The sequence below is a fragment of the Heteronotia binoei genome, chromosome 10 (assembly GCF_032191835.1).
Source record: "Heteronotia binoei isolate CCM8104 ecotype False Entrance Well chromosome 10, APGP_CSIRO_Hbin_v1, whole genome shotgun sequence".
In the NCBI taxonomy this organism is placed as follows: Eukaryota; Metazoa; Chordata; class Lepidosauria; order Squamata; family Gekkonidae; genus Heteronotia; species Heteronotia binoei.
The window spans coordinates 38992812-39018232 of NC_083232.1; the positions used below are offsets into that span (position 1 = coordinate 38992812).

At 44.2% G+C, this 25421-nt stretch overlaps 1 protein-coding gene across 1 annotated transcript in view; it reads right to left on the bottom strand.

Annotated features, from left to right (window-relative positions):
• The window catches only part of ABCB1 (ATP binding cassette subfamily B member 1), a 65375-nt gene extending 59419 nt beyond the window's left edge, over positions 1 to 5956 (bottom strand). Inside the window, exons 1-3 of the mRNA XM_060248442.1 lie at positions 5766 to 5956; positions 5171 to 5269; positions 2660 to 2714 (exon numbers count right to left, since the gene is read on the bottom strand). Coding sequence (XP_060104425.1) covers positions 2660 to 2714; positions 5171 to 5262 — 147 coding nt within the window. The 5' untranslated portion in view covers positions 5263 to 5269; positions 5766 to 5956. The remainder of the gene's footprint in view (positions 1 to 2659; positions 2715 to 5170; positions 5270 to 5765) is intronic.
• Positions 5957 to 25421: the final 19465 nt, after the last annotated feature.

A 25421-nucleotide genomic window follows, 5' to 3' on the forward strand; every position in this document is an offset into this window, starting at 1 on the left:
ACTTTATCCACGAAAAATGTTGCAAAAGCCTCACAGCCAATCTCCAATTCCCTATGATTTGGTCTGCCTTGTGGCAGAGTTGTAAGAGCCCAAATGATACTAAATAATTGAACCGGGCGTGAATTCGCGGATTCAGTCTTGGCCACAAAGTAAGCTTTCTTTGTGGCTTTGACTGCCATCTCATAGGATCTCATATACTCTCTATAAGATGTTCTGGTTGCTTCTTTGTAAGTCCGCCACCACTGCCTCTCCAGTTGTCTGAGCCTCCGTTTCATCAATCGCAAATCCGTGTTGTACCACGGTGCCATCTTTGAACAGGGGCACAGAGGGCACTGAGGAGCGATCTCATCAATGGCCATGGTGAGCCGATTTTGCCATAACTTGACCATGTCATTGAGCAAGTCGCCAGGGGCCCAGGGATCCCGCAGTTCCCTCTGGAACCGTATTGGGTCCATTAGGTTCCGCAGGCGAGCTAAAATATGCTCATTGCCTAAACGGGTTTGGGGTGGCACATCCACAGGGGCCTTCAGGACATAGTGGTCCGACTATGGCCCTGCATTGGCAGTAATTTGGGTCACTGTAACCTCCGACGCAAAGATCAAATCCAGCATGTGCCCGGGCGGATGTGTGGATATAGTTACAAATTGAGAGAGTCCTAGCGTCGCCATGGATGACACTAGGTCCGTCGCCTGATTAGAGTTCGTGTCATTGGCATGGACGTTGAAATCGCCCAGGATTAAAAAGCCTTGGGTGTTCCAACGCCGAGCCTGTTGCGGCCTCCATCAGGGACGGTAAGGCGCTGGTTGGTGTGTTAGGCGATTGGTACACCAGTCAGATCGCCAAACCCTCTCCTACATCCCACTTCAGACCCACACATTCAATGCCCTGAGTCCGCTTGCGGAGAGGGCGGGATATAAATGCAAAGTAATAAATAATAAATAAATAAATAAATGCCGTCAATCTCTAGAGCCAAGAGAGCCCAGAAGGAGTAAGCCTCCAAAATGAATAGTGCCACTCCTCCCCCCTGACTGCTAGTCAGCGGCTGGTGAAAGACTGAGTACCCTGGGGGGGCCACCTGGGAGAGGGCCACCATCTCCCCGTCACGTACCCAGGTCTCAGTCACGCATGCCAGGTCTATATCCTGTTCATTCAGGAAATCCCAAAGGATTGAGGTCTTATTGTTTATGGACCTGGCATTGCATAACACCAGTGACGGAAGCAAGTAATTCAACCTGGCCCCACACCCTGTTACCATTGGAATGGGACACAGACTGGAAGGGGACCGAGCACCCACACGTCTCTGCCGCCTTCCGTTACATTTATATCTGTTTCCACTGTCATATCTTCCCCTCCCCAGGAGTACTGGAATCCCCAGGCCGGTCATCCCTCCCCCTGGTCTCCACAGTCACCTCAGACCAATATAGGATGCTCTATTATAATCCTGTGTTCCAGTTTTAGTCTCAGCCGCTACTGCCCTTGCTATCTATGAGCCCCCCCCCCATCCCTCTAACAACCCTGCCAATTAACCTCCCCTAAATGACTGATTAATTCTAAAACCCCTCACTCTAATCTATTAATTAATTAGCTAATCAAATTATCCCTTAAAGCTAATTAACAGAACTTTGTTCTGTTGCTTCAGACCAACATGGCTGCTCACCTAAAATTATCATGAGTTAAGGAACATAGACTCATATATACACTCTTGATGCAAGATAAGGCCATACTCATTGAGATTCTGTAGTGTCTTTGCTTTCAGCATCAATGGTCTTGATGCTAAAGTGCCATGATGACAACCATCTGTCATGTTTGCATCCTTATTTATATACAGTATTTAAATGTTTAACACAATGGCCCAGTGCAGAAATAATGTGACCAACGTTTAGGACTGCAGGCTCTAGGCTGGTAAAGTCCTGAAGAACTGGGGATGGAACCTAGGGAAGTCAGAGTTTGAGGAAAGGAGGGGACTCAGCAGGGGTATGACACCAAAAAGTCCACCTTCTGCAGCTGCCATTTCCCCTGGGAAACTAATCTAGGCATGCCATTCCCCAGTTGGACGCAGGGGAATCCCCTGGTTTTCTAGGTGCTTGCCTGCTGCTGGCCAGTTGGCCAGTGGGAGGAAATCCACTCCCAACAGCAATGTTGCACAGTGTGCCTACATCACTTGAAAGTGATGTGGGCATGCCGAGGGTGACACTTTGGTTCTGGGGCAAAACTCTATAGTTTGAGGACAATTTTACCAAAGTTTTGCCCAAAACCTAGACCATTGCCTCTGACATGCCTACATCACTTCCGGGTGACATGGACACAGCTCACAGCATCACTTCCAGTGACACTGGCACATTGGGGGCAATGCTTCCAGCTACTGGAACATACCTCCCGTGCTCGCATCCCAAATGGACCCGGCAGCCCTACAATAATCTGTGTACCTGTGGTAATTCTGGGAGAATTCCAGGCTCTACCTGGAGGTTGGCAATCCTATTTTTCAAATTGTGGTTAGGAGATCAAAAAGACGCTCTCATAAAAAAGAGAGAAGAGGGGGAAGGAGTATAGAAACCCTAAGCCAATCTCTTAACCATGGTTAAGAAATAATCAGCAACCCGTCTGCATTTGGGCTTATATTTGTGTGCATTGATTAAAGTTCAATATGTAGACAACGTACCATTGTAAGTGGGCTGACCATATTAGGTTTTTCTTTGTTTTTCTCTTTTTTGCTGCTGAAAAGCAAATGAACAGATTTTATTCAGATTTTGAATGAGGATATTAAAAATAAACAGCAAAACTTTCTTACACAAGGAAAAAATAATGAAAGATGACAATAAATTGCAGGCCATTCTTAATGTATTTGGGTGGATTATTTATAGAAATTGTATTTTTAAAGAAGTCAACTCAACAATGTGTGTTTTTCAAAAGTCTCCCTCCCACAGATTCTCAAAAAATGATGTGTGTGTTGGACAGATCTTTTCTGCCGTCCAGAATTTATAGCTGATGTAATGTGGAACCAGGAGAGCACATAAGATGGGCCCCAACTCCACCATTCACATTCTTCCTACAAATGAGAGGGACATAAGCCTAGACAAAGGAAGAACTCATATATACCCTAGCCTAAAAGCATTCCGCCCCCACCCTTACATCTAGGAAACATCTCTTCATCACCAAAAAGAAACCTGCCCAACTCCACACAGGGTTTCTCTCTCTTGCCATGTTTTCCTTGCTATTCATTTCCTCCTAATGCAGATTCTGCTGATATGCTTTTCTTTCTCCTCCATTCTGGTTCCCAGATCTTTCTTCAACTTATTTTATGGCTGTGTCTCTTTACATTATACTGAGTGGACCTTAGGGCAGTTAGTTTCTCTCAGCCTAGCCTGCCTCATGGGGTTGCTGTGAGGATAAAACGAGGGAGGGGAAAGTTATTTATGTGGTGGTTAAAGTACTGAATTAGGATCTGGCAAAATTATGTTCAAATCCTCACATGCCATAGAAGCTGGCTGGGTGACCTTGGGCCAGTCACTCATCTCAGCTTAACCTTCCTCACAGGGTTGATGTAAGAATAAAATGGAAAAGAGAATAATATAAGTCACTTTGGGTCCCCATTGAGGAGAAAGATGGGATATAGATGAAGTAAAGAAATAAGTTTTAAAAATTAATAAACTAAAAAAGACCATTATGTGTCTCTTTAAATGCATAGGTTATTTCCTTTACTTTGTTTATTTGGTAGAAATCTGGAACTTCAAACATGTTCAGAATGAAAGTATGGTATACACTCAGAGGTAATGGCAATATCTTCCATATTTCATAGAGTGTATAAAATTTAGTCTAAAATGCAGGATATCATTTGATTTGCATGGATTTATTTATGTATTAATTTATACTTCACTCTTTTTCCCTAGTGGAGATCACCATGTTTGCCTTCATTTTAGCCTAACAATGCTTTGCAGTGGGTTAGGGTGAAAATGGGTGACTGGCTCAGGTCACTCAGTGAGATTCCATGGCAGAGTGAAAATTTGAACTTGGATCTCCCAGATCCTAGTTTGATGCCACACTGGATTACTGTCATTCAGGGCTTTTCCTCTGGAAAAAGAGGTTCTGGAACAAAGTGTAGGAGGTGCCCTTCATGAACTTTTAAAACATTTTTTGAGAATTTGGTTCTACTAAGAAGTTCTAGAACTCAGTTCTACTGTGTTCCCCCCCCCCCCAGGAAAAAAAAAGCCTGGCTGTCATTCTTGATTTTATGGCTCCCACAAAACTTCACAAAAATACCAAGAGATTAGAAAACAGGGTACATCCTAAAATTCAAAGTAAAGGAAGTGATTTTTCAGACCAGATGAAGAATAAAGTTTCCCAGATTTCAGTAGTTTATGGAACATGCAATCTCACTCACGCGATGTCTATTTCGGTCCCTGCTAGTGTAAACATAAAGACTTGCATCATCTGGTTATTATGGTATACAGGATCCACCAGACAAATGAACAGAAGGAGCCCTTTTGTAACACAATTTGCCTAATGCTAAAAAAAGTATTAAAGTAAAAGCAGTAGTGCTTTCCTTAATTTAGGACAAAGATGGCCTGAATATCTGGTATTCATTCATTAGAACCAATATAATATTCCAGGCAGAGATGACTGCCAAAGCTGGCTACTTTCCACATACACATCCAAAATAATTGTTATGAGTTTAGGACAGTCAAAAATCAAACAGGTACAGTTTTCCCATAGCATACAGAGGTGGCAATGGGAACAATTGCAACTGCTGAAGTCTCAGCTGTCACACAATTACAATATCTTCATTTAAAAATTAGCTACAAAACTGATCATGACAAAGATGAGAAAAACAAGCATCTCTCTATTCTCTCTCTCTCTAGCCAAAGCAACACAAAATATACCATAACAGGACAAAATATCCAGAAATCTGGATGTCTCTGTAATAGCCCTAAAGACTTAACAAGAAGTGGTCAAGAATATAATAAAGTAGCTGCTGTATTGACAACACAAGGCATTATGGATTGAGGCTGAAGCTATCAAGAAATTAGCATATAGTATTATGTATCTTTACAATATAAATGAATGCAAAGAGAGTCTGCAAGCTTTTAATCAGGAGCCAGCAAATCAGACAGATACATACAAGAAAAGATGAAGTTATCTGTTGATAATGGAAAAGACAGGAAAAAATATTTACCTTTTGCTTTCAGACTGGGAAACATTATCCGTTACAACCATCTCGCTGATCTTTCCGTTCATGTGCTTCTCTGTGTTGCTTTCATATGCCATTTTATATCTAGCAAGATAATTGAATCTCTTAGGGAAATTAAATTACAAACCAACATGGGGTTTAAAGAAACATACTGTTATTACTCCCAAGGACAGTAAACCCTCAACAAGGGAATGTTGATTCTGAAACATTCTACAGCAACCCAACAGTAAAACTTGTGGATTTTAAAAAAGCAAGGGAAAAAAGTTATACGAGAAAGTCCTCACAAAGAGTTATGCAGTGTGTGGTGGAATATCTAGGACACTACAGTAGTGCATTTTTATTTTCCAAGTGTTTCTTAAATCTGAATATAGCTGTATATAGCATTAAATTAGTTTTGTAGAAAATCATAGTTGAAGAAAAATTAAAACCCTCTTCTGTTCAGAGTCTGCCTTTACTTTGATTTTACACTCTAGGAAAGGAAAGGTCCCCTGTGCAAGCACCAGTCGTTTCCGACTCTGGGGTGACTAACAATGCACTTAAATGTAGAGTACAGCTAACGGGAAAAATGATCAAGACTTACTGGGAGGAGAGGCTGGTTCTCTTGTCTCTTCTTTTTTCTGAAATAGTAACGGAGTGCAGCAGCAATGTGGCTGGTGAGTGCTGAGGTGGCCAACACTTACTGTGATAGATGTTTGTCAGGAGCCCCCTTACCCTTGGACCTTGCCTAGGCCCCTGCCGGTTATGTTCATGCCTGCTGAACTCCACCTCCTGGAAAGCTAATATTTAACAAAGCCAGATCTGTCACGAACTTTCTCTTGGTAACCCCACCCTAAGAAAAAGTCCTTGCTGTTGCATGGAGGCACTTAAGGTCAGGATTATCCTCACAAAATAAAACAAAATAGAGTTGCCCTTTTACTTTTTTGTTATTTTTAAACAGTCTCATATAGTATAAAGAATATAATAACAAAATATTGTTTGAAAAAGCAGCCATAAAGAATAGCACAGGAGATAAGGGGACAGGAAAGAATCTAAATGGCAGGAAGGTAGAGATAATGCACTAAGAAGAACAGGGTCAAAATGTTTTTTTGTTCCTATGAAGTCTTTCAAAATGCCCCTCCAAATTATTTGAATGGTCTTTACCACAGAAGTAGAACACATTGCTAGGCAGGCGTTCATTCTTTCAATACACTCACAAATTGCTTCTAATCATTGCTCATCTAAGAAGTGCTTTATATTTCCAATTAATTATCCCTCTTTCTAATGCAAACAAATTTGCATGTTCAGTCCAATTTATTTTTCCCTTATCAGGGGCCTAAATATCAACATACATTTAAAATGCATTAAATAAAAAATAGAACCTAGAAACATTGCAGATTTGCTTCTGATAATGAGAATAAACTAGCTTTTGTTCTGAACTCAAGCCCAAACTTTTATGGTGCACAGCTTTTGACACATGATAAAGAATTCTGCTCACTGGCTCTCCAATGAGAGTTCATCAGAAGGCTTCATGTGAGACTACAAAAACAGGAAACTTGTCAACCACTTAGTAAGCTATAATTAGCAAGTGGGCTACAAAGTCTGGGTATGCATTGAGATAATACCTGATGCATTGGTTTAGTTGCCTTAGTAAATACATTTTGTAGTTTTTACCATGCATTTGTATACCTTTTAAAGACACAAGAATTGCCTGGCCAATCCAATTAATTAGTACGGTATTCCATCTTCAGCCATTACAAGTCAAGTACTTCTGGGCAGTCACTAGCATAGCATAAAGATGACATCCAACTCTGTGACCCCTGCATCTAGCATTCACAAAAAGGCATACGAGACTGTCTTTATACCTCATGGCTAAATTTGGCTCCTGTATCTACACAACATCTCTCCAGGTTTGAAGAAAAATACCAAAGCAAAGTTTGCCTTTTGTGCTTGCCCACTTCCCCTCCCACTTTGCCTCAATGGACAGGAATAGAAAGGCAAGCAAGGATCTGGCCACAGCTTTGCCTTTTTGCCTGCTTGTAATCAGCTGCCAAAGGTTTTTGTGTAGCTTCTGGGGTTGCTAAGGCAACCCAATTTGCCACCCAAGCTCAGAATCTGCCCCACCAATGCCTGTCATGCTCAGACATTGCACTTAATTTTGGAGGGAAGTTTCTGTAATGTCTCCCTTTCACTGTGTGTTCCCAGGTTAGAGTACTTACTCAGGCACCCATTCCTAGTTCCATTCAGCTGCAACAAGCTGGCTCAAAACATCAACCCTTATTTGTAAGGGGACAACTCCTACAACCAACAACTACAGCTAACATACAAAACTGGAAGCTGAAGCAAGAGCTCCACCCAAAAGGGCCAAACTAAATCATACAGATATCAGGGGGGTGCAGACTGTTACATTACATATATAGATGTAGACAATAAATATAGCACAGGTTCAGCCTCCAAACATGTTTTGTAACAAATTGTATTTTTCTTCAAACAAGGGGTAAAAATACACACAGTGCAGGAAGAAGGGTCAGTGGAGTGGGAAAATGAAAGACCAAGCAAGTAAGGGGGAAAGAGAAGAAGACAAGGTAGGTGAGATGGAAAAATGGAGCTAGAAGAAGCAGACAAGGGGCAAGTGTGGGTACTGGATTTCTCCACCCCCCCAAGTCCATCATTACCTTCCTCCCCCTTACATGAACCAGCTTTATTATTTCTTTCTTTCTTTTTTAGTTTATTAAGACGGACAGTAGGGAATACTAACTACAGCATGAAAGGTTAAAGCATGACTACATACAGATATCAGGTAATGAGGAAAAAAAGAGCATTACATACAACATATAAAAATTGGCTTAGTAGGCAAGTGCAATTAAAACAAGTCTGAATGGCAACTACTGGATTGTATTAATTGTATCAAGAGTGGAATGTAAATCATCATTATTGGCTACATAGTCTAGAAAAGGAAACCAAATGGAAGCAAATTTGCAATTGTATGGGTCTGCTTCCCCGTGGGAAAGAGATTCTGAGAGTTTATCCATAATGCAATATTATTGAGCTTTTAGCAGCCAATCATGAATTTTTAAAGTTTTTTCACTGTTCCAGAATTTAGCCAGAACCGCACAGGGAGCTGCAATCAAATTTTCTGTAAGGTTCAAATGAGTGATGTGGACAGCATGAGGATGCCACTGATTTAATACAAAGGTTTCCATTTGCAAAGGGTTCCTGTTGCCTGTAATGAGAAATATCTGAAAACGAATAAGTTTCCAAAATTCTTACACAAATGGACAAGAACACCAACAATGCTTATATGTTCCCACATCTCCACATCCTCTCCAACAATGGGGTGATAAATCATTTTGGCTAAAATGCAGACCGATTTCTCACTCACCCTACGCCCCTTGGACATTCCTCTTTTCAACGCAGCGTCCTTCCGATAACTAGTTTCTCTTTGCCGCACAAAAATGGCGACGCAGGCTGAAACCCCGGGGCAGATGGTGGGAAATCGGAAGGACACCACGCTGAAAAGAGGAACATCAGAGCAGCATAGGGTGAGTAGGAAATTAGTCGCAGTTTCAGGGGAGTTAGGCACCAACATGTCAAGACTTTTAAAAATGTTTATGCTTTTAGCTCTGAAGGTGTTCAGAGTTCCAGATGAAATGCCATTCCTTAAGGGAGGTGGTTTGATGCAATCCTTTTGCCAAGCAGTGCTATAGGAAGGTAAGTCACCATCATATAAAGAAAGAAGGATTTTATATAGCAAACAAATGAATTTTTTGTAAGTAGGATAAGAATTTTTAATCAATAATTCAAAAATAATTCTATATGCGCCCCCTTGCCCAGATTGCCCGAAGGTATGGGCTGGGCTGTCATCAGTATGCTGATGACACCCAGCTCTATCTACTTATGGACGGCCGGCCTGCCTGCGCCCCAGAAAATCTGGACCGGGCGTTACAGGCAGTGGCTAGGTGGCTTAGGCTGAGCGGGCTGAAGCTGAATCCGGCGAAGACAGAGGTCCTTTGCTTGGGTCGTTGTGGCCCGGGAGGGGAAATCCCCCTGCCAGCTTTTGACGGTGCGCCGTTGATAACGGCGCACAGGGTCAAAAGCCTGGGGGTACTATTGGAGCCTTCATTGACAATGGAGGCTCAGATAGCAGCCACTGCCAAGTCCGCATTCTTTCATCTTAGGCTGGCGAGGCAATTGGCCCCTTTCCTGGAACGCGACGACCTAGCAACGGTGATTCATGCCACGGTCACCTCGAGGTTGGACTACTGTAATGCCCTCTACATGGGGCTACCCTTGTGCCGGACCCGGAAACTGCAGTTAGTGCAGAATGCTGCTGCCCGGCTGCTATTAGGGCTCCCAAGATGGGAGCACATTCGGTCGGGGCTTCGGGATCTGCACTGGCTGCCAATAACATTCCGAGTCTGGTACAAGGTGTTGGTCATTACCTTTAAAGCCCTATATGGCCTAGGACCTGCCTACCTTAGGGACCATCTCTCCCCACACGTTCCCCAGAGAGTACTACGATCGGGTTCACAAAACCTGTTAGTAATCCCCGGGCCAAAGGAGGCCCGTCTGACATCCACCAGGGATCGGGCCTTCTCGGTAACGGCGCCTTACTGGTGGAACCAGCTGCCGGAAGAGGTGAGGGCCCTGCGGGACCTAGGGCAGTTCCGCAGGGCCTGTAAGACAGCCCTCTTCCAGCACTCTTCCAGCACTGAGAAATTTTTAGATGGAACTAAAATGCATTTAATAGACCGCTGGTTTTTATGTTTTTATGTCTTATTAATTTATTGTTTTAATCTTCTTATGTAAATGTTTTATGCTAAATTTATGTAAGTTTATTATGTTGTAAGCCGCCCTGAGCCACTTCGGTGGGAAGGGCGGGATATAAGTCTAAATATAAATAAATAAATAATAAATATAAATAAATAAATAAAGGTTGTAAGAATCATTATCTTTCATGGTCATAAACTGTATAAGGTTATATGAGAAGGGGTTTTTTTCTTTAGTAAAAATTAATAGGTGCATATTATACAACTCCTTTGAGGGAAATTTTTTAGTGCTCAATGCAGGGCTTTTTTGAGCTGGAACACACCGGAACACATTCTGGCTGGCCCAGGCAGCGTTCTGGCTCGGTCGATCGGCATTCAAGCACAGCCTGGGTGGCTTCCCCCGCTGTTGGGCAGGCCTCAGGGAGGCCAGCCGAGCTTGCACGAGGCCTCCAGACATCCGGGTGCTGGTGCAGGGTTCAGGGAGGCCAGCCGCGTTTGTGCAGGGCCTCCAGACATCCAGGTGTCAGGTGGGGCTTAGGGAGGCCAGCCGCAGTTGCGCGGGGGACTCCCAATGTCCCACTGTCTGGCAGGGTTTAGGGAGGCCAGCCGCACTTGCGCAGGGCATCCCAACTTCCAGCTGGCCGGCGGGGCTTGGGGGTCAAGCTGCAGAGTCCGGGGTTCTTGGGAGTCAGCAGTTTTACAGGTGAGTTGCTTTCTTCCAATTTCTTTATTTCTTTATTTCTTTCTTTCTTTCTTTCTTTCTTTCTTTCTTTCTTTCTTTCTTTCTTTCTTTCTTTCTTTTTCCCTGTTTGCCTTATTTCCCCCTCCCCCCTCTCTTTTTCTTTCTTTCTTTCCAACTTTCACCCCCTTTAATTCATTCATTTTTTCTTTCTATCAGTCTTTTCCCCCTCTATTTGCTTTATTTTCCACTCCACCACTCTTTCTTTCTGTAAGTCTTTCTGTCAATATTTCTTTTTCCATGTTTGCCTTTTCCCACTCCTTCCTTCCTTCCTTCCTTCCTTCCTTCCTTCCTTCCTTCCTTCCTTCCTTCCTTCCTTCCTTCCTTCCTTCCTTCCTTCCTTCCTTCCTTCCTCTCTCCCCCCCCCCTCTCTCTCACTCTCTCTCTGTCAGTCAATCAGTCAGTCTTTTCCCCTGTCTATTTGCTTTATTTCTCTTTCTTTCTTAAGCACTACACCATGCTGGCTCTTGTGATCGAGTGTGTTGGAATTTGATTTTTTTTTCTGGAATGGCTCTATATTTGTGGCTTTGTATATGTATATGGCTATATATTTCTGGACTTTTCCAATGCTAGAATATCTTTTTTGAGGTGTGATGACCAGAATTGTTACCACACCTCAAAAAAGACATCATGGCACTTCCGGTGATGTCAGAGGTGTGGCCTAGTATGCAAATGATGGTGATGTCAGAGGTGTGGCCTAGTATGCAAATATTGATTATGTCAGAGGTGTGGCCTCGCATACTAATGAGTTCCTGCTGGGCTTTTTCTACAAAAAAAGCCCTAGCTCAATGTAATTTATACCCACAGTTGTGACTTTAAATGTTATCAGCTGCTGGGTGTTTGTTAAGACAATCATTAAACAATTGAACTTTCACATGTCAAAAACAGGAAGCTGAGTAATTCATACAACCTGATGATATCATTAAAGGTGGATGGCGTAATTATCTGTAATTATGTGTAAAGCCTTCAAGCTGTAGCTGTTTTATGGCAACTTCATAGGGTTTTCAAGGCAAGAGACATTCAGAGGTGATTTGCCATTGCTTTGTCTGCACAGTGACCCTGGACTTTTTTGTTGGTCTCCATTTCAAATACTAACCAGGGTCAACCCTACTAAGGTTGCCAATCTCCAGTTAGAGCAGGGGATCCCCCAGTTGGGAGGCCCTCCCCCTGCTTCAGGGTCATCAGAAAGCTGGGGGATGTGGGAGGGAAATGTCTGCTGGGCACTCCATTATACCTATAGGGTATAATGCAGAATCAATCTGTGGGTATCTGGGGGGCTGTTTTTTGAGGTAGAAGCACCAACTTTTCAGCATAACATCTGGTGCCTCCCCTAAAAAAGCTCTCCAAGTTTCAAAAGGATTGGACTGGGGGTCCAGTTTTATAAGCCCCAAAAGAAGGTGCCCCTATCCTTCATTATTTCCAAATATAGTGAAAGCATTTAAAAGGCATGTGATCCCTTTAAATGTGACTGCCAGAACTTCCTTTGGAGTTCAATCACGCTTGTCACACCCTTACTCCTGGCTCCACCCCCAGAGCCCCCAGATATTTCTTGAGTCAGACCTGGCAACCCTATTAACTTCCACCTGGGTTCTCGGTCCTTCACCAATTACGGACTAGCGGGTGGAGGGGAGGGGTGTCCACATACATTCGGGAGGCTTACTCCTTCAGGGCGCTTCCATCTCCAGAGGTCATCGGCATTGAATGTGTTGGCATGGTGTGTGATGTGGGAGAGAGTTTGGCTGTCTGGCTGGTGTACTGACCACCCAATGCAGTGACCAGCGCCATACCGTCCCTTTTGGAGGCTGTAGCAGGCTGGGCGTTGGAACATGCTCCACTCAGGTGACAGACCTGGTGTCATCCATGGAGGCACTGGGACTCTCTCAATATGTAACAACCCACACACACCAGGCTGGGCACATGCTGGACTTGGTCTTTGCAGCGGGAGTGACAGTGGACCAAATTACTGCTGATGCAGTGCCATGGTCACACCACTATGCCTTGAAGGCCCATGTAAAGGCCCTGTTTGGGTGGCGAGCATATTTTAGCTCACTCGTGGAGCCAAATGGACCCCATGCGGCTTCAGATGGCTCTGCGAGATCCTTGGCCCCCTGGCGGTTCTCTAGATGAGCTCGTGGAGATCTGGCATAACAGGCTGTCCGTGGCCATTGATGAGATTGCTCCCAGGCGCCCTCTCTGCCCCCGTTCAAAGCTGGCTCCGTGGTATACCCTGGAGCTATGGCTGATGAAACAGGGGCCGAGACGATTAGAGAGGCAGTGGCCACATCCCCTCAACAAAGTGACAAGAACATCCTTTAGGTTGTTTATGAGACCCTATGAGATGGCAGTCAGGACTGCTAAGAGAACCTATCTTACGGCCAGAATTGCATCTGCGAGCTCACGCCCAGCAAAATTGTTTAGATCAATTTGGTAACTGACTACCCTACCACAGAGTAAATTAAATGTTAGGGAACTGGATATAAGCTGTGAAGTTTTTGTGAGCTTTTTCACAGATAAGGTCTTGTCACTCCGCTGCGACCTCCCGGCCACACTTGAGACAGTAAAGGAACTTGAGGCTCCGCCCACGTCTTCTAGTTAGATTTTTTATTACTTTACTCCACTCAGCCTGGAGGAAGTTGACAGAACGCTCTCTACTGTATGCCCAACTACTTGTAGCCTGAACCCATGACCATCCTGGCTTATAAAGGCTGGCCGAGATAAACCACTGGTCCCCCTGAGGAAAATTGTCAACTGGTCCCTATCTGAAGGGATCTTCCCACAGCCTCTTAAAGAGGCAGTAGTCTCCCCCTTCTAAAGAAACTGGTGTCAAACTTGCCTTTCTTGGGCAAGATTATCAAAAGGGCGGTTGCGGTGCAGTTACAGAGCTTTCTGGATGACGCTTCCATGCTAAGACCACATGAGAACGGGCCTTTTCATTGGTAGCTCCAGACTGGTGGAATCAACTTCCGGAGGAAATGCGGGCCCTGCAGAGTCTTGATCAATTCCGCAGAGCCTGCAAGACCACTCTTTTTATGATTGCCTTCGCCTAAATATGGAGTTAAGTTAGATCGGGGACAAAGGGTGGCAACAGGGAAGGAACTGTCTCATTGGCACCCACTTGTGTGTGGTGTTCTACAAGGGGCAGTCCTCTCCCCGATGTTATTTAACATCTACATGCGCCCCCTTGCCCAGATTGCACAGAGGTTTGGGCTGGGATGTCATCAGTATGCAGATGACACCCAGCTATATCTGTTGATGGGCGGCCAATCCGACTCCTCCCCAGAAGACCTGACCATGGCGCTTCAAGCTGTAGCAGGGTGGCTCAGACTGAGTTGATTGAAATTGAATCCGACAAAGATGGAGGTCCTGTACATAAATCTTCGCAGTCTAGGGATGGAGGTTTCATTACCAACCTTTGACGGGGCGCTACTTACACCAGAGCCAAGGTTAAAAGCTTAGGGGTGCTCCTGGGTCCCACCTTAAATATGGAGGCCCAGGTGACGGCCACCGCCAGATCAGCCTTCTATCATCTTCAGCTGATAAGACAGTTGGTCCCTGTCGCGCCGTGGGCACCCCTCCCAGTCTCCCGGCGCCGCCGTCGCCCCTCCCGGGCTCTCTGGGGCGTTCCCCGGAGGTCTCAGAAACAGGGATGGGAGCCGGGTTACTTCACCACAGGCCCCCGTTCCCCTCCTGGCTCTGCTGCGGCTCCTGTCCCTCTCTCTCGCGAGGCAGCCTCAATAAGCACCGGCCAGCTTCCTCCCCGACCTCCTTTTTCCCTTCCTTTATCTCCCCGGACCAGTCCTTCCCCTTCCTGGGTTCTGCCCCTCTCTGGCTCCTCCCCCCCTTCAAAGCCCCAGATGCCCGGGAGAGGCGAGCCGGGGTTGGGCTGCCTGGGCGTGCCTCGGGCGTTCCGGACCTCTGCAGCATGCTGGGGTGCGGCGTCTCTCGCCGCCACGGGTCAGGCGGCTCTCCTCCTCTCTGCCCAGCGCTGGGCTCAGCTTCTCCCTCCTGCTCCCCAACGTCTTGCTCTGGCCAGGCTCCTCGGAGACGAGCTCGTTGGCTGAGAGGCGTCGTTCGGGCGGCTGTTGGCACCCCCTCAGCCCAGGTGAGGGGTGGGGCCGCCGCGGGGGCTTGGGGCGGCGGTGGGGGCCGGGAGCAGCTGGCAGGCACCAGGGGGTCCCCCTTGCGTAGTCCTCGCCCGGGCTGGGCGGGACAGTCCCCTACCTCGAACGCCACAACTTGGCAACAGTGATCCACGCTACAGTCACCTCAAAACTGGATTACTGCAATGCCCTCTACATGGGGCTGCCCTTCTCTCAAACCCGGAAGCTTCAACCAGTGCAGAATGCAGCAGCCAGGTTGCTATTGGGTCTTCCCTTATGGGAGCACATTCAGCCTGGGCTGAAAGCACTGCACTGGTTGCCTATTGCATACAGGGTTTGTTTCAAGGTGCTAGTCCTTACCTTTAAGGCCCTATATGGGCAGGGACCTGCATACCTTAGGGATCGCCTTTCCCCATATGTTCCCCAGAGAGCACTTCGGTCTGGATCACAAAATCTGCTTTCAATCCTTGGCCCTAAGGAGGCCAGGCTCATGACAACTAGAGCCAGAGCCTTCTCTGTAGTGGCCCCCCACTGGTGGAATGAGTTGCCTGAAGAAGTTAGGGCCCTGTGAGAGCACTCTTCCAATAGGCATTTGCAAACTAGATTGTTGGCCACTCCAGTCCTCAGGTAATATCTGGACCACCTCTTGCAAGCTGCCCTGAAGCAGCAGCACAATGGAACATCTAAGATCTGTTAACAGAGAACATAACTTTGAATTTTAGACCATAGCATCAAAAGGTTAACTTTTATGTTTTATGGTTTTTATGTCTTTTATATGTTTTATACTCATGCATACGCATGAGCATGTAAGCCGTCCTGAGCCCGCCTCGGTGGGGAGGGTGGGATATAAATGTAATTAAATAAATAAATAAAATATCTGATGAGACAGGGTAGCCTAAGGTACCCGGGTCAAGGTATCAACTATATTAAGGAATACAAAAAGGAGAAAACATCTGGTTTCCTTTCCACACTTCTTCTTCTGTCACAATTGCCCATCAGGGCTATAAGATTTGTATAGCTTTAGTGGACAGATTAGGCTTGCCAGCTTCCAGGTGGGGCCTGGAGACCTCCAGCTCTTACAACTGATCTCCAGGTGGCAGAGAACAGCTTCCCTGGGGGGAACAGCTGCTTTGTAGGGTGGACTCTATGGCATTGTATCATGCTGGACTCCTCCCCTTCTGGATCCACCCCCAAAGTCTCCAGGTATTTTCCAGCACAGACCTGGCAACCCTAGTACTGACTGAGAAATTCTGCTGGATCTTGGTTTCCATCATAAACAGTTCTTTGGGACTGATGATTGTCCAGTGTTCATGGCACTTTTGAGACTGATGATTGCTTAGTGTTCATGGCACTTTTGAGACTGATGATTGCCCAGTGTTCATGGCACTTTTGAGGCTTAAATTAATTGTGTGGGCAGGGAAGACTTGCTAGAGTTCATATATGATTCTGCATCTATGTATTTATGCTAATAAAGATATTTGGATTGGATTGGATCTATGTATTTCTACCTCCAAAAAAGTGATGATCAAGATCACAGGCAGTACCTGTGGTTACCAGCTTTAAGATGGGGCTTGGTCTTCTCCAGATATCTCGGGAGATCAGTTCCCTGGAGGAACTGGCTGCTTTAGAGAGCAGACTCAATAGTTTCATATCCCCACTGAGAAACTCTTCACAAGCTTTGCCCTTTCCAGGCCCCATCCCCAAATTTCTAGGAAGTGGCCACCCAGCAGTGCATACGTAACCTTCCAACACCATAAGGCCTGCTGCTAGAAGATGAAATAGTAGCTTAGAGCCAAGGAAGTTGGCAGGTCCAACAATAGGGGCACTCTCAATAATATTTGTGGCTTTTTGTCCATTTGAACACGTCACATATCGCACACACTGCCACTTTCTGATAATCCTGAAGCAGGGGGAGGGTCTCCAAACTGGGGGATCCCCTGCCGCCACCTGGGGATTAAGGCAACCAAATGGAGTAACATGGAAAAAACAGTGCAGGGGGAAAAGGCACACAGGCCTCCGTGAAAAACCAGCCTCAATCAATACAAAATACTTGTCAACAATTTATGAAATTTATAGCAAATATACAAACTCATAGTGAAATTAATCACATACAAAGAATGAGAACGCTGACCATGCCCTCAACCAAAGTCTTACAAACAGCAATCAATACCGATCACTCCAAAAATTGACGGTCCAGGCTTCAAAATGCTATTAAACAATTTTCATACGAGAACTAAGCTTCAAAATTCTTCACAATAAACTTTGAAAAGAAGCTTAGTTCTCGTATGAAAATTGTATAGTGGCATTTTGAAGCTTGTAGAAGCTTAGAGTGAAACAGGGCAACCCTGTCGAGTATGGATTGTGCTTTGCTGCATCAGATATCTCACCTATCACGTTTGGAAGGAAGATTTGGAGTGTTGGACTCCTTATAAGAAATGACTTCTATACCACAGCCTGGACCTTCAATTTTTGGCATTGAGTGATTGGCATTGATTGCTGTTTGTAAGACTTTGGTTGAGGATGTGGTCAACGTTCTAATTCTTTGCATGTGATTAATTTCAATATGAGTTTGTATATTTGCTGTAACTTTTATAAATTGTTGATGAGTATTTTGTATTGATTGAGGCTGGTTTTTCACAGAGGCCTGCATGCCTTTTTTCCCTACCCCACCTGGGGATTGGCAACCCTAGTTTGGGGAAGGGGAGGCTTCAGCATGGGACAATGCCATATAGTCCATCCTTCAAAGCAGCCATTTTCTCCAGAGAAGCTGAACCCTGCCAGGTGGAGATCAGCTATAAAAGCAGGAGATTTCCAGGCCCCACCTGGAGGCTGGCAACCCTATTATTTGAGCTTATCAGAGGAAAAACAAACTCTACAAGATGTCCACTTTAGAAAGATGAGTTTCAGGTGTAGCATTCTCAAGAGTCAACAAAAGGAAAGCAAAAAAAAAAAAAAAGACAAATTCTATCACATTACTTTTTATTCTTCTGCTTTAACAAAGCAGGCCTGGTAGTTATTCAGTAACATTGTTATCACTAAAAATGAACTTCAATGTACTTAGTTCACCTCAAAGAAATTATGATGGCACTATATCATGTCAACCTTTGACCAGGATGGCAATAAATAGAATCCCATATTCATCTCAGGCTTTGTAAATTACAAATACATTTATGAAGCTTGGCACATATACTTTACTTTATAGGGGGAGGGACAGTGGCTCAGTGGTAGAGCATCTGCTTGGGAAGCAGAAGGTCCCAGGTTCAATCCCCAGCATCTCCAAAAAAGGGTCCAGGCAAATAGGTGTGAAAAACCTCCGCTTGAGACCCTGGAGAGCCGCTGTCAGTCTGAGTAGACAATACTGACTTTGATGGACCAAGGGTCTGATTCAGTATAAGGCAGCTTCATATGTTCATGTTATGGCCCTTCTTCACTCACACAGAGTTCCTACCACCCTCTACACTGCACTGCTCTCTCTCAGATTTAGGGCTAAAAGTAGATCAGGTCATCTTTGCTACCCTTCTTGTCTCTTTTAAAATCTCTAGATTTTAACATGTCCAGTCATAGGAGGGCAATGAAGATGGCGAGGGGTCTAAGTCCTACAAGGAAGACTGAGGGAGCTGGGTATGTTTAGCCTGGAGAGGAGACAACTTAGAGGTGATATGATAACCATCTACTCATAGGGCTGTCATATTATAGAGGATGGGTTGTTTTTTGGTGCCCCTGAAGGTCAGAACAGACCAATGGGTTGAAATTAAATCAGAAGAGTTTTTGACTAAACATTAGGAAGAACTTCCTGACTGTTACAGTGGTTCCTCAGTGGAACAGGCTTCCTTGGGAGGTGGTGGGTTCTCCTTCTTTGGAGATTTTTAAACAGAGGCTAGATGACCATCTGACAGCAATGCTTACTCTTAGGCAGATCATGAGAAGGAGGGAAGGGTGGGTTGCATTAGTGCTTAGTTCTTGAGGTCCCTGTTGCCAGGGGAATGCTGTTTGTCACTTTGGAGTCAGGCAGCAATTTTTCTCCAGGCCAGTTTCCAGGGATTCTGGAGGGGGTTTTTTGTTTTTGTTTTGCCATCTTCTGAGTGTGAAGTGTGAAGTAGCTGTCAATGGTGTGTGAGGGGAGAGGTATTTGTGAATTTCCTGCATTGTGCCAGGGGTTGGACTAGATGACCCTGGAGGACCCTTCCAACCGTATGATTATATGATTCTAGAGAGCCATTGCCACTTAACCTCTCAGGTCATCTCTCTCACCTATCAGCAGAGAGGGTATCCCAGCCCCATATTTAATAACAGGTCCTCACTCAAGCACTTTACAGAGTTATTGGGATTGGGAGCTTAAACACTGTTCCATTCACATGCTGCCTTATTTATTCATACCCTATTTTTATGTGTGTGTGTGAGGCTTCGCCTACTCACCCTGCATGGATGGTGCTCTGCCATCTTGCTTGTCATTCAGAGGGAGGTTCCTCAGGCCTCAGAATAGGAGGGGAGGGGGGTGCATCACCTGGTTCCTCCTCCTCCCAACTGGACACTACTTTCTTGCAGCTTTGGGTTGCCAGTTGAGACATCATCATTGTAATTGTAATTCACTTACTATCAATTATACCAAATCTAAAGTAGTTGTCTTTTCAAACTGCTGGCGCCCACAGAGATGGTTTATTGGCAATTCAACAATCGAGCAAACAAAATTTTTTAAATACTTGGGGATCACTTTTAACCACAAGTTAAGCTGGGTTTCACATCGTAACAACACCGTCAACTTGGCTAAATGTTCAGCTGCTCAAATTAAACAGTTTTTCTTTGCAAGGGGCAACCAATTAGTTCCAGCAGCTATTAAAGTGTTCAAAGCCAAAACGCTTGCCCAAATCCTCTATGGTATCCCTATTTGGATCTCAGCTTTTACCAGGAAAGTGGAGGGCATTCAAGCCTCATTCTTTAGACAAATTCTTGGTTTGCCAAAATGTGTGCCCTACTTTGCTCTCTGCTCTGAAGTGGGTCAGTCTTTGGTGGAGACAAAAGCCTGGATCGCAGTGTTTAAATTCTGGCTCAAAATTCATTTTAGAACAGATCCCAACAGCCTTCTTGATTGTATGAAAAGAGACCCATATATTTCATCCTGGACAGCAGTGCTTCTGTCTAAACTCAATCAACTGGGGTTAGAGGTAGATGATTTTTCTACCGCTGATGAGTCATATATCTTCAGATGTATTAAACTGAGACTATGGGAATCGGAGGAAACGAAATTACGGCCAACTGACCTTTATATTTGCTCTCCAGCTTCCTTAGGTCTTTATGCTTTTTGTGGCAAAATGCCCAATTATCTATCAGACCTAACCACTCCAAGTCATCGCAGGGCATTTATGTTGGCTAGACTAAACGCGTTTCCCTCCAAAGTTTTACAAGGGAGATATCAGCGAGTCCCTTTAGCCGACAGACTTTGCTCCTGTGGAGCGAATACCCCTGACTCAATCCAGCATATATTGCTTGATTGTTCTTTTTACCATAACCTCCGTAAAGATTTATTTGGCAAGCTTTCTTTTTCTCCAGATTTGTCTATTCTGCCACCCTGTTATTATTTATTGAGTGAGGGGGTGGTTAGTGAGGCTGTGGCAAAATTTCTGGCTGACATCCTTAAATTTAATTCTGACCATGTTTGAATGCATCTGTAAGCTCGGTTTTATTTTGATTTTATCTCCAATGTTTAAATTTTTATATTCTGTGTATTTTTATCTGAATCTATTATGCCATTAAAGGTTTGGTATGGTATGGTATGGTTGCCAGTTGTAGTTTCCTCCTCAACCTGTTGCATGGAATCTCCATTTATATCCCTGCTGGGGGTGGCTGTGGGGTGTGTGTGGAGGAGGCCCTGCCAGTCCTTCAGGTGTTCCAGCCTCCCACCTGCTGCAGCAGTAGGGCTGGAGGTTGGGCTGGAGTCTGCCCGAGACACACACAACCCTCAGCAAGTGGGATGATGTTGGCATCGGGTCCTTGGATATCCAAGACATATAATCAGCGTTGATGTGCTGCTTGGTGGGGCAATGCCACACTGTGTATGCTAAAAGGGTGGAGACAAAGATATCATGTTAAAACCTAAGAGTTGTGATCGTTCATCCTCCTCATCCATAGTAATGGTGTGTTTTCAGTCACCAATATTAAGGGGTTACTCACCAGGCAATACTGTAATGCCCCAACAGCATATTTGACAGCTGTGGACAGCAATCTGTCATGTTTGTCCTTATTTATATACAGTATTTAAATGTTTGACATATGTTCTTTCTCTACCATGGCATACTTCTGTTCTCCCAGCTGCAGCTTACAACTCAGAAACAAGACCAGGTGGTCATTGACAGCTTGGGAGAGGACAGCTCCCAGTCCCAAGTCAGAGGCATCAGTTTGGAAAAAGAAAGGGTGGTTGAAGTCAGAATTACACAGCAAGGGTGAACAGGAGAGGGCTGTCTGGAGGGTGTCAAAAGTTTCTTGAAGATCCAGCATTCAGTGTACTTTGGAAGGCTTTTCTTTCTTGAGGTAATTGCATAATGAGCTGGCCAGCCTGGTGTGGTGAGGTATAAACTTGCTATAGTAGCCCAACAGGCCTACGAAATGACAAATCTGTTCCTTTGTGGTGGGCTTGGAGCTTTGTTCCAGAGCGATCCACCAGGATTTACTTTTCTGCCCTCTCTAGTGTTGCCAGTTGTGAGTTGGGATATAACTGGAGATTTGGGGGATGGAGCCTAAGGATGGCGGGGTTTAGGGAGGGGACAGATTTCAATGGAGTATAAGGCCATAGAGTTCACCTTCCAAAGCAGCTATTTTCTCCAGGTATACTGATTTCTGTTGTCTGGAGATCAGCTGTAAAATCTTGAGCCACCACTTTGAGGATGGCAACCCTTGCCCACTCTATTCAGTGGCTAGTTGGTTCAAATCAAGATGTGAATTTAGTGATGCTCTCAATGGCTTTCAGCTCATAGGCTTCCAAGTCTTCCAGAATTTCTGATAAGCTTTTTACCTTTCCATTGGTTTCAGGGAAGGAGTATATTTTATTTCTACTAAATAGAAACATCTCATCTGGCAGAATTTCCTATCTGTCAGACTTGTGCTCTTTTGGTTCACTTATCTAGAGTCCTCTAGCTTCCCCTGACTATCTTATTTGCCTTCTTCCATCAGGTGACAGGACCTCCTTTCCTTGACAATATTCAAAACATTTCCTAAAAGAAGTTCATCATCATCTGAGGTGGTCCTCCATGTGTGTTATTTCTGCCTAAAGGCTCCTGACCTAAACTAGTCTCAATGGCTGTTCCTTCCTGCAAACAGCATTCCAGCTCTTGCATTAGGAGTAGGGCTGCCAGCCCCAGGTAGGCCTGAAGATCTCCTGCTTTTAGTATTGATCTCCAACTGGCAGAGATCAGCTCCCCTGGAGAAAATGGCTGTGTAAAGTTCACTCTATGGCATTGTACCATGCTGAGGCTCCTCCCCTCTCCAAATCTCACCCTCTTCTGGGTCCACCCCCAAAGTCTCCAGGTATTCTCCAGCACAAACCTGGCAACCCTAATTAGGAGGGAGCTTTTTAGTAGCCACCCTCTCATTCACTTTGCTTTTCCTAAACCTCCTCACTCTTCTGTCCTAGTTTTCTTAGACCTCAGACCTACCCTTCCCTCAGGCTCCTTCCCCCCCACCCCAACTACATTTTCAGCTCTGTTGCCTCTTCCTTCAACCACCCTGGCTTGGGACTACCTGCCTTTAGTTATCCTATATCCTTTCTATACCTTGGCCACCCAGGTTCTCAAGTCTCTAAGGCTGCAATCACACACACTAAATAACACACTTTCATTCCACTTATAATGCATTTTCCAACTGAATTTTACTATGTGAACTGGCAAAATCCAGTTGGGAAGTGCATTGAATGTGCATTATTGTGTGATTGCAGCCTAAGTCTTTTTGTGATGGACCTTTACTGAAGCTGACAAAGATAGACTGATATAAACATCTCATGCCTCACAATTTCCCTCAGAAAGAACAGAGAATGTTTGCATGAGTTCAAGCAATAGGAGGAAGGAGCTTTATCCCTACCACTGCTACAATCTCCTTAACATCCCTGTATTGTAATCCATTACAATTCAGAGAGCTTTTCCTATTTATATTTTGCAGCACCAATGTTTGGATTATTGTAAACCAATAAATTTCTCTCAACAAATATTTTTCAAGGTGGATTTTCACCATGGTACCACTAAGCAAGTGATATGAATAACTAGTGGACTATGCCAGAATTTACTCACATCAGTAACCCTGATCAAGTGGAAAGGCAGCCTAAAAACGTTTAAAAAAATAAACAAAAGATTGGAAACAGGAATAGAAGATACTTTTAACAAACTAGTAATGTTATTACTTAATTAGAAAATTGTTCATTAAGTAATAAATTACTAGTTTGTTAAAATTCCGATTAGGAATGAAAATGTGAAAATGTTCACTTACTATTTCACATTAAACTGAAAATGGTACCCCCAGTGAGATAACTAAAATATGGCTTATGATACTGTCATTCAGTGGTAAAGCCATGGCATGAGTGACTTGTGACTGTGGATTCACTAAGTGCATTTCCCACCTACTATCCAAAGATGAAAAATCAGCATCTCCCCTATGGAGAGATCAAGGAACTCAATGTGATGTTCATACAAGTCAAAAGAAAAAAGGGGAGCAACTTTCCTCAGGGAAGTATTTGGACACCCCATTGCCAAAATAGATCATAGCATCAAAAGCCATCCTCTTAAGACATGAAGCCTGGTTTTTGAAGGAGTTCACTGAACTCTGTGGGTTTGAACCTGTTTAAATTCAAGCGGTTCAGTTAAACTGGGTGTTTATGCATCTTTTATACAGCACAACCATTTTCCCAACCTTGTTCCATCTTATAATAAAATACAGGACATCCCATTCCATACAGGATGTCTGGAAATTCTTTGTACAGCTATCAAAAATCAAGTTCCTGCAACTGAAGAAATCTTATGACATCCTAAGCTTTGAACTCCTACCTAAAGAAATGAACCATTGTTATCTAAAAACACTATGCACACCAGCCTGTCTGTGTAACCTGCTGGGATTAGGAAGTCTTATGTATACTTCAATGCAACTTGTGGAACACTTGCTGATAAGCATTTAGTAGGTCTGTTATGGAAAGTAACAGTAAACATGACTGCAGTCACTGGAAACGATTGAGAAGAATATAATTTTGAGACTGTGGTTGATTGCAACATCTCTGGGAGTCAGTAATGTGATGAAATTTCTTGCAATTTATAAACAAATTGGGCTGCAAAGGAACAGATGCAGGCCTCAAACTGTGACTGCCTGGTTTTTATGTATTTTTTATTTGCTTATTTATATGTTGTTTTATTTGTTTGTATTTTTGCCCTTTTTTCCAGCCATGACTGGTTTCCAATACAATTATTTAAAATTGTATATAGAGATACAATATATGTACTCTGCACATTTGGACTCTGCCTCATCAGAAATCTGCTCAACGTGTAAAAAAAACCCCCAATATTTCAATAAAACAGTAAAAGTTCAAGAAAATAGGGAATTCAAGCTAATATAATAAAAGGTCAACTAACATTTGGGATGAAACTTTAGTAAAGCCGACAAGCAGATTTATTTATTTTTTTAGCCTGGTACTGGAATGCTAACAATGTAGGCATCAGACAGGCTGCAAGGGGCAGGCCATTCTACAGTCAGGGTTCCAGCACTGAGGAAACCCTGTCACCACTTGCTTCACCTCTACAGCTGGGGTGGCAGTGCAAGGCTTCAGATGAAGATCTTAGCTGGCAAGCTGGAAAGTACAGGAAAAGATGGTTGTTAGGTGATCTACTCCCACACAGTTTATGGCTCCAAAGGTGAACTACAGCACTTTGAATTGCGCTCTGTAACAAATAGGCAGCCAACATTGAGTTTTCAACACAGTGATGATACGATACTTACATCTAGCTCCCAAGAGCAACCTGGCCACCACAATTTGGACCAACTGAACTTTCCAGCGTTAAGAGGATGCACCCACATAACACACATTGCAGAAATCTAACCTGAACATGTTCAGAACATGCATCACCATAGCCAGGTAATATTTTCAAGCTATGGCCCTAGTTGATGTACCAGCTAAAGCTGATTAAATGCTATGTGCCAGGAAATGTAGTCATTTGTTTATTTAGATATGTGTGGGGCTCAGGGCAGTTCACAACAATTTACTTCAGTGCAATATACAATAAATAACAAGTTCAAATAATAAAAACATAATATTTAAACATTCAGAAAAAGTAAACATTTTAAGAAACAAGATAGCAATATTAGCATTCAGTCTTGGGGGTGGGATGTTAGGCAGATGTAAAAAACTGTCACTGCACTCAACCAAATGCCTGATGGAACATCTCTGTCTTACATGTCCTGAAAAATTTTAATAGGTCAGACATGGATCAGGCATGGATATCACTTGGCAGAGAGTTCCATCAGGCTGGAGCCAAGACAGAGAAGGCCCTGTGTCTGGTTGAGGCCAGCTGGGTATCTTCTGGGCTGGGGGCCACCAGAAGGTTCTTATCTGCTGATCTTAATGCCTTTTGGGGGGCATACCAGGGGAGGTGGTCCTGAAGATACATGGGTCTCAGTTAAGGGCTATA